Source organism: Hirundo rustica, chromosome 3 (genome assembly GCF_015227805.2).
Source record: "Hirundo rustica isolate bHirRus1 chromosome 3, bHirRus1.pri.v3, whole genome shotgun sequence".
In the NCBI taxonomy this organism is placed as follows: Eukaryota; Metazoa; Chordata; class Aves; order Passeriformes; family Hirundinidae; genus Hirundo; species Hirundo rustica.
Genome location: NC_053452.1, coordinates 60,368,355 through 60,384,652, shown reverse-complemented (window position 1 = coordinate 60,384,652; position 16,298 = coordinate 60,368,355). Strand labels below are relative to the sequence as shown.

At 41.7% G+C, this 16,298-nt stretch overlaps 1 protein-coding gene across 2 annotated transcripts in view; it reads left to right on the top strand.

Annotated features, from left to right (window-relative positions):
* Positions 1-1,390: 1,390 nt before the first annotated feature.
* Positions 1,391-16,298, top strand: part of LOC120751062 (ectonucleotide pyrophosphatase/phosphodiesterase family member 1) — a 54,040-nt gene continuing 39,132 nt past the window's right edge. For both annotated transcript variants that reach the window (XM_040060375.1, XM_040060374.1), the window contains exon 1: positions 1,391-1,585. In XM_040060375.1, the coding sequence (XP_039916309.1) occupies positions 1,400-1,585 (186 nt within the window). In that variant the 5' untranslated portion in view covers positions 1,391-1,399. The remainder of the gene's footprint in view (positions 1,586-16,298) is intronic.

Genomic DNA, 16,298 nt, shown 5'->3' with positions numbered 1-16,298 from the left:
ATCTATTACAGAAAGGAGGAATGACCCACATCTGGAGTCAGCCCTGCAGTCAGGACACACACAGGGTGAACTGTCTTATCCCGTGAACAGTCAGGGTGTGCACAAACATCTCTCTCTTGCCAAACAAGCAGGGCTGAATTTAATGGGAAGTGACACCTTGGAGCCAGATGGTGCCAGTCCCAAGAAAAGGCCCTGAAGGACACCAAACATGGATTTCACCCCAACAATGTCAGCCCTCTGAACAGGGCCTGGCTTGGGGGCAGTGAGCCCAAAGTCACAGAACCAGAGAACATGCTGAGTTGGAAGGGACCCACAAGGATTATCAAGTCCAGCTCCTGAGCCGGCACAGGATCATCCCCAAGAGTCACACCACGTGCCCGAGGGCATTGTCCAAATGCTTCTTGGGCTCTGTCAGGCTTGGTGCTGTGACCCCTTCCCTGGGGCGCCTGTTCCAGTGCCCAACCACCCTCTGCGTGAAGAATCTTTTCCTGATAAGCAGGAAAGATACCTAAACCTCCCCTGAAACAACTTCAGGCCATTTTCTTGAGTTCTCTCGCTGGTCACCACAGAGAAGAGATCAGCGCTTGCCCCTTCTTCTCACGAGGAAATTGTAAAACTGGGATGTCGTTCTCCCTCAGTCCCCTCTTCTCCTGGCTGGGCAGACCAAATCACCCCAAGGGAGTCGCAGTGTCCCCTGGGCGGGCGATGAAGCCGCCTGCTGCGCTGCGCCCCCGGTGTGCGGGCACTCGGTTGGCCTGATGCCCCGCGTGGGGGGTTTCCGTGGGCATCCGGCAGGCACTTACGGACGGGAGGGGAAAACCTCCTCGGGAAGGGGCGAAGAACTGCAGGCAGGGACGGAGGGAAGCACCTTGCGAAGGAGACCAGCACCCGGGAGCAAACGCGCACCGGGGGCTGGCTGCACCGGCAGTGGGACTTAGAGCGGGACTCCCGCCTCCGCGCACACCTGTGCCGCCACCACCGCCGCCGCCGGGCGGCTTCGAGGAAAGCCGCGCCTCCGCCCCCGCCCGGGGACCGGGCAGCGGAAACTTTCTCCGCGCTCCCTCGTAAACACGGCCCGGCGCCCTCCCCAGGACGCTATTTCGGAGCAGCGCGGTGTCCTCCGGCCCCGCACCGCCTCCCTGCCCTGCCCTGCCCTGCCCGCACGGAGGGGCGGCCGCAGCTCGCCCTCACCTGCGGGGAGGACCGGAAAGCGGGGTGCCGCCGAGCCGGAGCGGGCGGGCAGGGAAGGAAGAGAACACCCCGCTCCCCCCTCCACGCCGCTGCCGGCGGGGGAGCGGGGGCCGCCAGTGTCCGCGCTCCGGGCGGGGCGGGGCGGGACCGGGCCGCCGGGCTATTAATATCCGTGTCCGGGCGGGCGGAGGACAGAGCCGCCGGGACCATGCAGGGGAACGGGCAGCAAGCGGGGAAAGGCCACGAGGACTACCTGGATGGGGTCGGGGCGGCTGATGGCGGGCTGCAGGCTGCGGCTGTGCCCATGCTGCCGGCCATGGAGGTGGCCGAGGAGCCGGAGAAGCCTCCGAGCGGCAAGAGCAAGGATCCCAACACCTACAAAGTGCTCTCCCTGGTAAGGGCCGGGGTGCCGCGGGGCTGGGCGGGCGGAGCTGGGTGTCAGGTCGCCAGCGGGAGCGTGGGGAGCCGTGCGGCTGGCGCAGGTGTTTCGCCCGTCTCTTAAGCTTCGGGAGATGGCAGACGAACCCGTGACACGACCTTAGTAGCCTCGGCGATGTTGGAAGAGGGTGACTGCCTTCGGCAGCGCGGGCTCCTCGGGATGCCCGGGGCGGCTCCGCTGCGGGAGTCATCCTCGGGCAGGAGGGTGCCGCTTGCCCATAGACAGCGACCTGCCTCGGAGACCGATTCGTAACTCTTGGTTTATTTTACTCTTTCGACGGTCCTCAGCGTTTGATCTTTCAAATTTTTTTTGTGGTGTCAATCGTTGTCTTGTCTTCTTCCATCGTGTGGTTTTAGCTGTTCGCTGTCGGGGAGACTCCAGGGAAGACAAAACCAGGTTAAAATAGGAAAATATGGCTGGAAAAGCTAAAAAGAGTTCAAGAGCCAAAAGGACAGAGGAAGTGTAAAAACTTGCCTTTCTCTGAATTTGAGCTACCGTGGGTTGAAAGTTTTGTCCCCAAGTACTGCTGGGAGGCACTTTTGGCCCTTGTTCAGAAGCCCCAGCAGCCAAAGCCATTGTTAGCAGGTAGGTCACTTTCCAGTTTTAGCCACGCTGCTGTATTATAATTATCCTCCCCATAGAGACGTGAAAATAAGACATTCCAAACTGCCTGGAGTAATCATTATGAGGCTAAAATCATTATCAAGGTGAAGGAATTGTGGTGTTCTTGGAAGGAAGTTGTAGTGGAACTGCAGCAAACTTCACTATGCAGTGAAGGTCCATTGAAAGTCCTCTTTCAGTACATTGAAGCATAAGGGTCAAGGTGCCTATCTGAATTTACTGATATCTTTATCATCTGGTTACTGTTTCAGATGAATCATCCATGCATATCATTGTGACTACAGGCTGGTCATACTCTCTGACATAGCGGGTGGTAAATTACGTTTCTAAGTTTGTCAGAATGTTATAAGAAAAATATGAAAATTCATGCAAAATTCTATGGCTGTTTCTGTGCAGAAGATTTTTAGGCAACTTTTCTGATGAAATGTCCCCTTAAATAAAGGTTGTGGTCAGTAACTTCTTTCATTACTCTGTTGTCTTCTGAAGAGGTTAAAGCTGTGCCATAAAAGCCACTGCAGTTGGATGGTGAAAACAGCTCAGCTCTTTTCAGGCTTAGAAATTAGATATTAGTAGTGGGAAATAGTGATATCCTATTCAAAACCTAATGTTGCTGTCCTGAGCTTTTTAGGCTCTAAGACAACAAAATTATTAGAGATACAGTCACTTAGAGACCAGAGTTGAGCACAATTTAAGTGTTTGCAGTTATTCTTCTTAATGAAGTTATTATTTTCCAAATGCCATTCACTGAGAACTGGCAAAAGTTTCCTTCTGTGCTGATTAAAGTGTCAGAGTGAAGTATGTCATCTATGCAGAAATAATTTAAAAATTCTAAATATTTATGGGCATACACTATTTTTTTCAGTGACTGTAGACACTGAGATAATGTAGGCTATTCAGTGAGAACTTGGAAAACTTTCTAAATACTGCAGGTAATACTGGATTAAATAAAACACAAATGTGTTTAACCTAAACATGGTAAGCGGAAACTGGAGTTGGAAGTGCAAGTTTCTTTTTTCTCAGAAGCCAATGTATTTATAAAGCATTGATGATATCCAAACGTAATAAACAAGTAGACTTACCTGCTTGGTGTTTGTAATTTTATAGTAATGTGATACTACTAAAGTGTCCAGATGTAAGTAAATCTCATTTGCCTGCATTTATCCTAGCTCTATGTGTTATTGCTTCCTTTATTTATGTAGATAAAAAAGCCACAAACAACTACTTTCAAGTGAGCTTATGTTGAAATTTTCTAAAAACTCATGAATGATGAATGCATTTCTGCTGATTAGGGAATACTTGAAGTAGTCTTCTTATTTTTCTGGGGAGCTCAAACTGCTCTGTGTTCTCCTCTTCCTTCACATGTGCCTTGTACCTGCAGATGCCTGTGCGGTTTGTGAACACGACCTCAACGTTCCCAGCTTTTGTTCAGGAGTCAGTCTTGCCGTATTACACAGCAGCTGTTGCTGCTGCACAGGGAGGATCCTGCAAATGGTGGGACAGGCCCATAGGTATTTACTAACCCATAGTGCTTCCCTAAGCACTTAAAGCACACATTTTCATTTACTGTCTTGCCAGTTTTCTGAGCTCAAGCTGCTGTCCTTCAAAGCGCAGTGAACTGTCTGTCTGTCTGTAGTCTCTCCAGGCTGTTGTGTGAGTGGGCAGTGTGCTGCTGCCCAAGAGCAGCATAACTTTTGTTTATGTTTGAGGTTTTCTATCCCCACTTGCCAGGAACTCAGGCATTGCATTTTGGTCTGATTCATTCATTCCATTAAAATAAATTTTTCCATGCCAGTCTAACAGCTGAAACATTGAGAGAAATAAAAGTAATAGCATAAGAGAATGTCTCTTTTCAACAGCTTCAGACTTTTTGCCAGAACTGGAAAACTCATTTAAACCGACAATTTTGTTAGAAAAATTCTTAAGGAGTTTTTGCAGCTTGAAAATTCCCGAATGTAAAAAAAATTACCAAAAAATTTACAGGTAAGGTCCTGACTGAGACATTGGAAATTAGTTAGTCTCATCTAAAGAGTAATACAAGCATTTTAGAGTGTATAAAGATAATAAATTGTGAAGCTTTAAAAAAATGCTGTGAAATAAACGTAATATTTTTATAGTCTGTAAATTTGTTGTGGGTTTTTTTTTTTCCCCCTGCCTTTTTCATTAAGGCTGACAGTTGGTGGGGTTTTTGTGTTTTTTTTTTTTTTTTTTTAAGGCGTGTCCGAAAAACTAACCAACTGCCAACTTTGGGCAAGACATTGAATTGAAAACTTTTTCAGGTCTCTTTTAACCTTATCATATCATAGAATGGTTTGGGTCTGAAGAGATCCTTAAAGACCAGCCAGTTTCAACCCCTCTTATCATGGGTGGGGACACCTTCACTAGACCAGGTTGCTCAAAGCCCATCTAATCTGACCTTGGACGCTTACAGGGATGAGGTTATCCATAGATTCTCTGGGCAATCTTTTCAAGTGTCTTGCCATCCTTACAATAAATAATTTTTTCCTTAATAGCTAATAAAAACATACCTTCTTTCAGTTTAAAGCCATTGTCCTGTCACTGCATGTTCTTGTAACCAGTCCCTCTCCAGCTTTTTCATAGGCCCTTCAGGTACTGGAAGGTCTGTAAGATCTTCCTGGGGCTTTTTCTTCTTCAGGTTGAATAGCCCCAACTCTATCCACCTATCTTCACTGAAGAGGTGGTTTACCTCTCTCTTTATCTTTGTGGCCTTCCTCTGGATCTGGTTCAAGAAGTCTTAAGCATCTCTCTCATGCTGAGGGCCCCTGAGCTGGATGCAGCATGGCAGGTGGGCTCTCATGAGGGTGGACTACAGGGTCAGAGCCCCCTCCCTTGGCCTGCTGGTCATGCCGCTTCTAATACAGCCCAGGATGCAGCTGGCCTTCTGGGCTGCATATTGACAGCCTCTGCCCAGCTTTTCGTCTGTCAGCACCCCCAAGTCCTTCTCTGCAGGGCTGTTCTTAATGAGTCCTTCTCCCAGTCTGCTCTCACCTCAGGGATTGCCTTTACCCAGGTATAGCACCTTGCACTTGTTGAACTTCCTGAGGTTCTTGTGGTCTGTCTTCTCAAGCTTGTCCAGGTCCCTCTGGATGGCAGTCCCTTCATCTGTTACATCAGCTGCACTGCTCAGCTTTGTGTTGTCTGCAGGCCAGCTGGGAGTGCTGGGTCACACTGAGCTTCTCCTCCACTGGCAGCCCCAAGTCCTTCTCCTCAGAGCTGCTCTCAAACCACTCTCTGCCCTGACTGTGCTGGTACTGGGATTGTCCTGCAGGACCCCACCCTTGGCCTTTGCACAGTGCCGCCTCTCAAGCTTGCCCCGGCCCCTCTGGAGGACATCCCTTCCCTCCAGCCTGTTCACTGTGCCACACAGCTTGGTGTCCTTGGCAAACTTGCTGAGAGTGCCTTGATCCTGCTCCCCGTGTCACTGACAAAACGTCGCACAGTGCTGGTCCCTACGCTGACCCTGAGGAAAGCCACCCCTCACTGGTCTCCACTGGGACATTGAGGCCTTGAGCATAGCCCATGAGTGTGACCATTCAGCCAATTCCATGTCCGCTGAGAGGTCTGTCCTCTGTCCAATCCATATCTCTAGTGTAGAGACCAGGATGTCATACAGAGCATGCCAAATGCTTTGCATAAATCAAGGTAGATGATTTCAGTTTCTGTTCCCTCCTCCACCACTGCTGTAATCCCATTTCAGAAGGCCACCTAATTTGTCAGACACAGCTGGCCCTCAGTGAAGCCACAGTAGCTATCACCTTCTTATTTTCTGCGTGCCTTAGCATAGTTTTCAGGAGCATCTGCTCCATGATTCTATAAATCTGGTTTACAGTCATCCATTGGTTGCTATATTAAGCTTTTATGAATCATAAATGGATTTATTTATCATAAATAAATGAGACAATCTCTGCCCAAGGGAGAGTTTCTGTTGCCAGTTCATGTCTGCCATTGCTGCAGTCAGCAGAGAGTCTAACTATAGAAAAAAAAAAAAAAAGATCTATTGGATGTCAAGATATTCTATGAGTCCTGAAGGGTTTTCACCACTTAATTTGAAAATAACCCATAGCTGCTAACTTTTTGCTCAGGCAGGGAAAGATGGATGTGCTATGTCAGGATTTTAGAGACGACTGTAGGTTTGTCTGGTTTTGTTACTTGGTTTCTTTTTTTTCCTCCACATAGATGAAGATGTGGGAGCAACCCTCTCTTAGAAAGTTGTCTGGAAGCTTGTATTCCTGTTTAGTTGTTTTCATGCTGATGGTTTTCCTCCTAGACATTTGAAGGTGCCCGAACATTTGTATAGATTAGTACTTAAAAAAAATAAATTAATAATGCATATCTATAATATTTTTTCAATAAAAATGGAAGCATATGTATTTAATTACTCAAACCTTGTGATTTGCACCACGGTTATTGACTTCAGCTGACTTCTGTGTGGGTATTTTTATGGATATCAATCAGTTCTTGAGCACTGGATTGAACAGTGCTGTTGTCTGAATCTGAGGCCTGAGTGCCATGTTCAGTCTGTAATCTTTTTTTTTTGGCCCTCAGAAAACCATTCCATTTGAGCCTTTTTTGTATTATTTTGCTTTTTGTGCCTTGTATTTTTTTTCTTTATTTTTCAACAGGTAAAAGTGGTCCGTGCTGAAATTACTTGCTCCTGTGACAGTGTTAGACTGAGCAGAGATAGGACTTTGGAGACCCAAGAAACACCACACAGCTTAACAGTCATATTAGAGTCACTGTTGGGTGATTTAATTTTTTTTTGGCATTAAACATTCTTTGGTGAAATATGAAGAATGATGGTGACAGGATTGCTGTATTTTTAATAGACTTTGAAGTGCTTTCAGTTTCGAAATATTAAAAGATTTCTTGGCCAATCTCCAATGTCTTAATAATTTGTAGGAAAATCTCTTCCAATGCTGGGAAACAAGGGTGTCTTACAGCTGCCTTCTGCCAATGTTACAGCTCTCCAGCTTCCATGGTGACTTGGTTTTGTCTGAACACATGGTGTTTGACAAAACTTTTTTTTTATTGTGTTTGCTGTTGATATTGCTTAAAAGCATTAATTAGAACAAAATTGTAACTATACTTAAAAAAAAAAAAAAATCCAATTTAAGCCGTCAAAAAAAGTTTGGGATTTGTTGAATTTAAAAATTGTTATAGCTAAATGTTTCTCTTCAGTCTACTCATTTTTTAGGGAAGACTTTGCAAATAATTCTCATTATATCCAGGGAAATGTAAACCTAGAATTTCTTAATTGTCCCTCAAGTGGGGATTTTCTTGCTGGGAATTGAAAACAAAAATAATAATCTTGCTCTTATACAATTGGAAAAAAAAAAAAAAAAGATATTTTAACTCTGAAGGGTTTCCAGGGTTAATTTCTATTCTTGCTTTATTTACACTTTATAAAGCTAGTTGGCATATCCTATCCTAAAAGGCAGAAGCTGATATGAAGTAAAAAATATTGTCTGAAGAAGCACTTTCAGGAATTGAGTCTTTCCATTTGGTTGGGAATTTTTAAGTATAGAGGGAAAAACTCAATCAAACAACAGTGAAAACAAACAAGCACCAACTGAACAACAGCAAAGTGAAAACAACAACAACAGCAACAGAGGAAAACAGCTCCCCAAATTCCACTTTTATAAAAATTTTCACAAAGGGAGAGTAGAGACCATCTTTGCTAAAAACTGTACTCAGAACTCAGTTTAAATTTTGTAACCCAACTAGGTTGAATTTGGATACACAATCAAAGGGGTGATTGTGAATTGGCTAAGCAAACTTCAGCTCTCTTTCAGCTGGGTAGCTTAGGTATGGCTTTTAGCATCAGTGAAACGGCATGGAGTTTAGGCTATCAAATACACACTCTTCCGTAGCTGAATTGGAGGATTTAAGCCATGCAGGAGGTTTCAGTCATCCCTTGGAGTGCAGCGTGTGTGGATGCTTCTGGCTGCCTGGACTCCAGTTGGAGTGCAACTCTTGGGACAGGCTGAAGCACACCTAGCTGTGTGACTGGTGCATCTGTCAATGCTGCTGGTTGGTTGTCTGCCTGAAAAGAGCCTTGTTGGCCAGGAATGGGAGTGTAGAATATCTGCTGATAGATTAGGCAGCACTGTGCTGCACCTTTGGTCCGTTCAGGCAAAACGAGTGCATGGGGTTGTGATTGCTGTTGTGTGCTCAGACCTACTGCTCCAGCATTCAGAGTTCTGACTCAATCTATGCCTTAGGGTTTCCATTACATTTCTTTAATTTTGCAGTAATGTTTGCAGTAAATCTTTGTCTACTGTCAGGAACCAGGTGAAGGCAGGTCATGCTGAAAGAGGAGGTAAAACTGTACCCAGTCGTGGCAACGAGGCAGACATGGGCAGTGCCCTCGTTGGAAAGGGACAGTCACTCTATGTGAGCAAGGTGAGCGCATGGATTTGGGGACACCAACCAGGTTCAGCCAATAGTCTGAACTGCCAGGTGAATATATAATGCTAAGAGAGGTCCAAGGTAAGGGAAGGCAGGCCTGTGAGTTTGGGTCAACAGAATAAATGGCCAGGATGGACTCAGCTGCAGTGTGGCTGTACCACATTCCAGACAGGGAACAGAGGCAAGGCTGGCTAAAAGAAGGGGAGAGTGGCTATTCTGAGGCATTCTCTAACTTTTTGTTGAAGAGCTGTCTTCAAGACTGGTTGAGATCTCCCAAATAGTGCTATTAATAACTGAACCAATACTGGAGAACTGGCCCCAGGTACAGGCAGCCAAAATTCTGGGAAGAGGGAGCGTGCTTTTGTTCTGAACACCTCCATATAGTTCTGCAAAACTCAGATACTAAAATAATAAAGAACACATTAATAGTTTAAGTGGATAGGCTTTCTGTAGTAATAATTTTATCTTGAATTCAGAACAACTTGATTACTGTGCTAAAACTTGGATTTCAGGCAAGGCCAAAGGTACAAAAAGTGTACAAGGCTTTCTTCCAAATCCTTCTCTTCAAAATTTTTCCTTTGCATTTTTTTACTAGTGTCACTGGAATTACACAGAGTGAATTGTTCTAATTTGGCTTGCAGTGAAAGCTATGTTATTGTTGCTTCTGGCTGAAAGGAGGAGCTGAGTGAATAAAGGCTTTGAAAACATGAAAGGTATGAAGAATTTCTCACCTTGGAGCTGATACTAGAAATGAGTGTATTGGCAAGTATCACCATGACCATATGCTATGATAGAATTTGTCAATGTGCTGCATCATGACAGTGTCCCATTCGAATGAAACAGTAATAGATGTGATTTTAAGTGATTTTTTCAAAAATCACTTTCTGCATTGGAAAGCAAAAATTACTTTTCTGCACAGGTGTTGTACAAGTCACCTTTATAAAAATTTTCTTGTAAGTGTGTTTATAAGGCAGCAGTGGATTTTATTATAAGTGGGATGTGATGGAGGGCAAAGAAAAATAGTATAAAGACTTTTCACAAATGAAATAATGTTTAGTTGTTTGACACAATAAGTTAGCTAGGGAGAAAAGGAAGTAATAAGAAAAAATGAAGTATTTGCATTTCTGAAGAAACTCAATAAGCATAGGCTTGTCCCAGTTCTGCTGTGTAATGACATATAGGCAAATCAACCTATATAGATGCTTTCTAATGTGGTAGTATGTGAATACAAGTTTGTGTTAAACACTGGTTGCTTTTTTTCCTAGAATAAAAAAAAGTAGTGTTGGTATAGCTACTTCAAGAAAATCAATAATCCAACCTGGCTATGTGTATTTCATTTTGCTGTTTAACTCTGGTAAATGGACCAGTTCTTGAACTTTCTTCTGGCTCAAATGTGTTTCCATGTTGTGAGGTATCAAAATTTGATAGTCTGCCTTTTGTTTTTGAGGGGCTTTATTCAAAAAGTGCCAAGGTAAATAATGGCCTCTTTATCAGCCCTTGTCTTTCTTTTGGGAAAATGGCCGAAGGATTCAGGGCTGAAGATGAGTCTGTGATCGTTATCAGTGTACGTAGTAAAGACCTGTAAGGAATAACTGAAATTGTTTGACTTGATTTAAAAGGTATTTTCCAGCCTAAATGATTCTATGAAACATGATTTGTCCTACCTTCTTCTCATACTGCTTGTGGTTCTGCAGTTTTTTGACACTCCTTATGGTCTTGATGTTTTACATGATTTCTCCACTTATTCTTTAAGGTCATTTTGTCTTCCTGTGGAAGCTAATATTGCTTTCATGGTGGCACTAATAACAGTATCTGCCAAAGAAAAATGGATGTGAATATAGGTTTACTTGGTATATTTGGTGGTATAATCAGTACCTTATAGAAGCCACCCTCTCTGTACACTGTTTTTGTCACAACTCTCATGAGAGTAATCTAAACTGGAACTTTAAGCCTTGGTTTTATTCTTGAAAAGGGACTTCTGGAATAGGAAAGGCATGAAGATGGCTCAAGGCCATATTTTCAGATTCTATTTTGCTTTTGTTTATGAGTCAAATGCAACTTGTTTGGGAAACAATTTTTAGTTGGCAGAACTACTGATAGTTTCTTTCCTTTCTATGCAGTCATGCATTCATATGTGGTTGCCACTGAAGTGGGTGGCATGAGATGGGGTTAGTTGTGTGCTCTTAGTCTGATGTATTGAATAAAACAATTGTATTCAAAAGTACAATGTTTATTTTTTTTCTCATAACATGAGTTTTCCTTAGGTTTTTACAAAAATCTACTTGCTGATTAAATAGTAGAGTCAGCTGCTATCTGTTTTTTGTGAAAGGAACTAGAAGCTTTATTTCCCCTTCTTTTTGGCTAGCATATTGTGTACTTTAATTTCTCTTTAAATTCTCCTATGATGCTGAGCTCAGTGGAAAAGTTAACAGCTGGGGTAAAGCTTTGATAACAATAGCTCAAGTGTTAATGACTTCCCAAAGAGTATGTACCTACACAGTTGGGCAGGAAACAAATAAGAAAAATATTTTAGATTCCAACTGACTAGCTGACAGATGCTAACTGTTCTGTCTTTTGGTAACTTTTTGTTAAAAAAACAGATGCTTGAATAGTTTTGAGAGGCATTTAGAGAGCTATAGTATGATGATGTCTTCTGCTGATAATTCTCTGCTGAGTGAAGAGTTATCACTCTTTGATGATCTCTATGAAGGCTTTTATAATACCTTACAGGGGCTCAGTCTACCTTTAAAACATACTTGTCCTTTGAGTGACCTTTGGTTGCAATAGTGCATAATAACAGTCTTGAGAACATTCAATAGAAGGAATGAGTGTAGACCTCCTCTGTGCCTCTTTGAGAAGAAAAACAATAATGCCTATGGTTTTTCGTAGTAAATCTTTCTCGGTCTGGAAAAGTCTTGGGTGTTATCTCCAGCATTTTCATCCACTGACTTCAGAATTATTTAATCACCTTCAGTGATTAAATAATAACAGCCAGGACCTAAGAACCTCAGCAACTCTCTTCCTGCTGGCCTGTAGGAGTGGAATGTAGATCAACAGAAGCAAGCCTCTGAAGACCATAAAAATATTTACAAATGTGGAAAGAAAAGATGACTGGTGCAAGAAGGAGGTGGTGCACTTGAGTCAGTGCTGATTTACTCTTTTTTTTTTTTTTTTTTTTAAGGTGATTAACTAAAGTGTTACTTAAGTAGCTATCTGGTGTGAGTGAAGTATCTAACTCCTTTCAGTTCATTAAACTTTATTAAGTAACCCCTGCTTTTGAATAAAGCTGAGCTGTTGGCAAGGGGATTTTGCTGTTTAAAAATAATTTTTACATACATGAGTAAGTGTTCCACTGCTCCTGGCAAGCGTAGATAAATGTAGCTTTTTTTTTTTTCTTTATACAGTATGCTGTCGGCATTTTTAACAGTGCCCTTCTAGAGTCAGAAGGTGACACTGTTCTTGAAATTCATTATTTATTATTGTGTTCTTTACACTTTTGCAGTTGAAATTTTTTCTCTAAGATATTTTAGTGTTAAGGTTCATGTCAGTACTCATCTATTCTAGGTGCACAAAAGAGTGAAAACAGCATGCCTTTCACAGATCCCAGTGGTTTTGGAAAATTCCATGGGTTTTCTTAATACTGGCATTACAGACCCTGTCTAGACATCCTCCCTTCATGGATACATATGACACAACTGTGAGAACCAATCATGGAGATTAGAGTGGAAAAACATTATTCTGCATGGTTTTCTTGATAATTGCATAGTTCTTAATGGCTGTGTCTTAAACCTTGGAGTGACAAGTTTTGTTGGCCATGGAATACCAAGGATGAAGGAAGGGAGATGCAAAGCAACTGTGTACATGATAGGAAAAGAGGGGAAGATCAACACAGAAATAAATGTAATTCAGAATGATAATTCCTTAAAAGAAGTATCAGTACATTCTTTGCCAAAGGAAATACAGAATAGAGGAGGGGAGAGGTGGACTGAGCTAGAGAACGAAGAGAAAGGAACAGTAGTATTAACTGTGTGAAGGAGGACTAAAATATGATAGGAGAGGTGGCAGTAGCTAAGGCCAGTGAGAGATTTCCTTGTGTGTCAGTAAGACCTGTGCAGCTGAGGATCAGGTGTGTACAGCCTGTATGATTGCTGACTCTGGTCTGTCCAGCAGCTCCCCAAGATCACTGCTGAGAAATTCTCTTTAGCTGTAGTTCTAGAGATGAGTGAGGGAAATTACTCTGTTCTCTAACCATGCTATCATATTTCCATTTACCCAGCTCAAAATAAAAGGCTTTTGAAATAAAAGGCTTTTGAAATGTTCTCAGGATTGCAGTTTTCCAGATTTTCAACCACCTATTCCCAACCATTATAATTGTTTACAAAGCAAAGCTTTTATTGCTTCCTCCCACATAGAGGAAGCAATGATGGGACAGAGATTCATCCCTAGATGACAATGTTTTTGTGATTCCAAAACAAACTTTCTAAAAATTATTTTTAAACCGAAAAAGGACGTTTTCTTCTCTGCAATTGTTACTGAGTTGTTTTAAAAACCTTTTCTTGGATGCTATATTAGAGCTGAATCTGACAGTTTGTGCTAGCAGCCTCAGAAGATACAGATCATAAAAAGGTAATTTTCTACTTTTGTGTATTACAAGGCCAGGTTCTTTAATTTTACTTGTCTTCCTACTAAATGCTGCATTCCCATATTCTTTTTAATGGCACCTTTTTCTCAATTCTTGCTTTCTCTTTTGAGTGGAAAAATATGGGTGAGAGAGAATGGGCAAGATTTCTTCCTATTGCTTAAAAAGGCAGATTAAACCTTCAAGGCAGGCATTATGTTGACAGTGTGGTAATAGCTAGAGATTTGAATTTGGTGCTTGCTGCAGGGTGCTAAACAAGGTCCTTGTTAGTAAACAAGAATGCATGCAGCGACTTGTCTTCTATGGATTAAAAAATTGTATCATCTTTATGTAGCAGGCTGCAGCATCCCCAACCTGACCTACCTGTATGTAAAACAGGTCAGGTAATATTAGTAACCTACTTGCTGTGGTGAGGTTTCTTATAGAATCACGGAATGGTTTGGGTTGGAAGGGACCTTAAACATCATCTAGTTCTAACTCCCCTGCCATGGACAGGGACACCTTCCACTAGGTCGCTCAAAGCTCTGTCCCAACTTGGTCTGGAACTCTTCCAAGGATGGGGTATCCACAGCTTCTCTGGAAAACAGAGATACCTTGCAATATAGAAAGAAGCAAAGTAAACTAGTTCATCTTTAGGGTGCAGCAGTGAGACTCAGTGAGTATCTGGATCTTTAAAAATTGTTTGGATAGTCTTCATCTTCTATAGAGTTGATAATCTCAGGGTCTTTCCACTGCCAATAGGTCGACTACTGGTGAAACACCTCTTGCTGTCCCTAGTCAGAGCTGCTGCTGCTGGCCAGTATTAGCTGTTCCTTATTGTTCCAGCAGAACATTTTGCCATTTGTGTGGATAATATCCATGTGACTGAAGTCATTCAGGCTCCAGATAAAGCTTCAATTCAAAGCTTTAAACACTGAGCTGCAATTGCATGGTGTTCCACTGGGCTACATTTGGCTGTCCCAGGACACTGTCAAATGCTTAATGTGTGAACTTGCTGTTTTTGTAAAACTTCTTTATTAAATGTTAAAGAAGGAAAGAAAGAGGAAAACAAAAAGGAGGTGGTACCTTTTTAGTGTTTTGCAGTAATTTTTTTTTAAGACAGGAATTTAAGCTAGTGGGACTAAGGTTAAGAAAACAAAGGATTTAATGTAGTGAGTAGAGAGGTTCAAGACCTTAATTTATAGTGGCATTTAGTATTGCATCTTGTAGTATTTTGTACCCAAAGAGTACTCATATACCTCAGTGAACATAATCCTTTTGTTTTTGCTAATTGAAATTATGTTCACAGAAGCGTAAAACTGACAACCTGGAATACAATAGAAAACTGGGATTTTGTTACATTTGGTGCCAAAATCACAGAGGTTATTTGTGAGAAGTTTTACCAGTTTTATGTTGAGAAGTATAATGCTGCTGCTTTGGAGTGGGTTTTAGGTAGATTTTTTTTTTTTTCATTAATTTGGTGTCATGATTAAATTCCTGCATTACCTACACTGAAGCTCCATAAGGGAGTATTATTAGTCCATTTAGTGGCACTGCCATGTGTTTTCTGTACAAGGATGCCTTAGGAGGCCTAAGTCCCATCGGTCAAAGGTCTAGGTAGCTATTTGAAGATGTGGGAATAAAGCTGTTACAAATAGAGTAGCCGTGGGTTTAGCTTGTTTTAAAGCATGTTTACATTTACATCTCAGTCTACATCTCAATTCTACTCCTTTATCTTAGTAGCAGGGCCTGTTGGGAGCAGAGGAGCAATAAATCTTCACCCTGAAATAAAATGTTCTCAACCTGGCTTTAAAAAAAAATAATTAATCCATTTGAGATTTAATAATAACAGTAACAATAACAGTAATAATAACATTAAAAGGACAATAAGAAGTCTTGCCCTCTCAGCTGATTTTGCTGGGCTTTGACATCTTGCATTTGAAGTGTCACCTACCGCCCTGTGCACCTGCTCTTATCCAAATAAGGTTTTATATGAGGAATTTCAAAGGTCCAGAACAATTTACATTGAAGACAACTTTGTTGATACTGATGTAATAGAAAGTGTTCATGCTGCAGGTGTTAATATTCTGATTTTAAAAAATCAAACAAGCAAAAAAAAGAAAAGTACAAAACTCGGTACTTGTGTTCATTCTTGATAGCTGATTTTAATAGATACTTGCATCTTTCTGTAAGTTTTTTCTTATCCAGGTTAATAGATGATGCCAGATTTTTTTCCCCTTTCAGTCTTTTATTATTTTCCTTCTTTCCCTGTCAATTCAAGGATGGAAACTGAACTGAAAAAGTGCTTCTTTCTTTGCTATACATGATGCTGAATAAGATTGCTGTGACTTGCCAGGCTCAGAAGCCATAGCTTCATTATGTCCAGTCTATTGTTCAATTTTTAAATTAATGATATATATGTAATATTTTTATATTGATTAATTTGGGTTTTGATAATTTTTAGTTCAAAAATCAGAGTAATATCTGAATTCCAATGCTATGTATTCCAGAAATTGCTTTCTTACTGTCTTTTTTAACTTCTTAGTGAACAAAATTGCATAGTAAACTGTAGAGTTGTTAAAAACAGCACAAATAGTTTTTAGTTACTGAAGTGGTCACAGTATTTAAAAAGAATAAACTTGAGAAATAATTAGGTACATTTTAAAACGGAAGGAAGTTTTGCCGTATCACAGTATGATTCAGGCATTCTACGCAAGGCTGACTCAGCAGATTTTGCTGATGGGGAAGGAGGAAAAAAGGGACAGAATTCTGTAGCTATGCATGTGAAGTTATTGAAGTATTGCTTCAATTGCTTCTGCGATTTTTCCGCAGAAAACAGTGACTGGAAAGGTGGTATATGCACATTTTCCCTACCCAGAACTCCCCAAATCCTTTTTTATACAAAAGTCTGCATTATTGCACTATCTTCTATATCTGGACTTCTGGCAAAGTTCTTTATTACCTTCTACACTTAAATAGAATGGCTGTTGTTACTTCACTGTT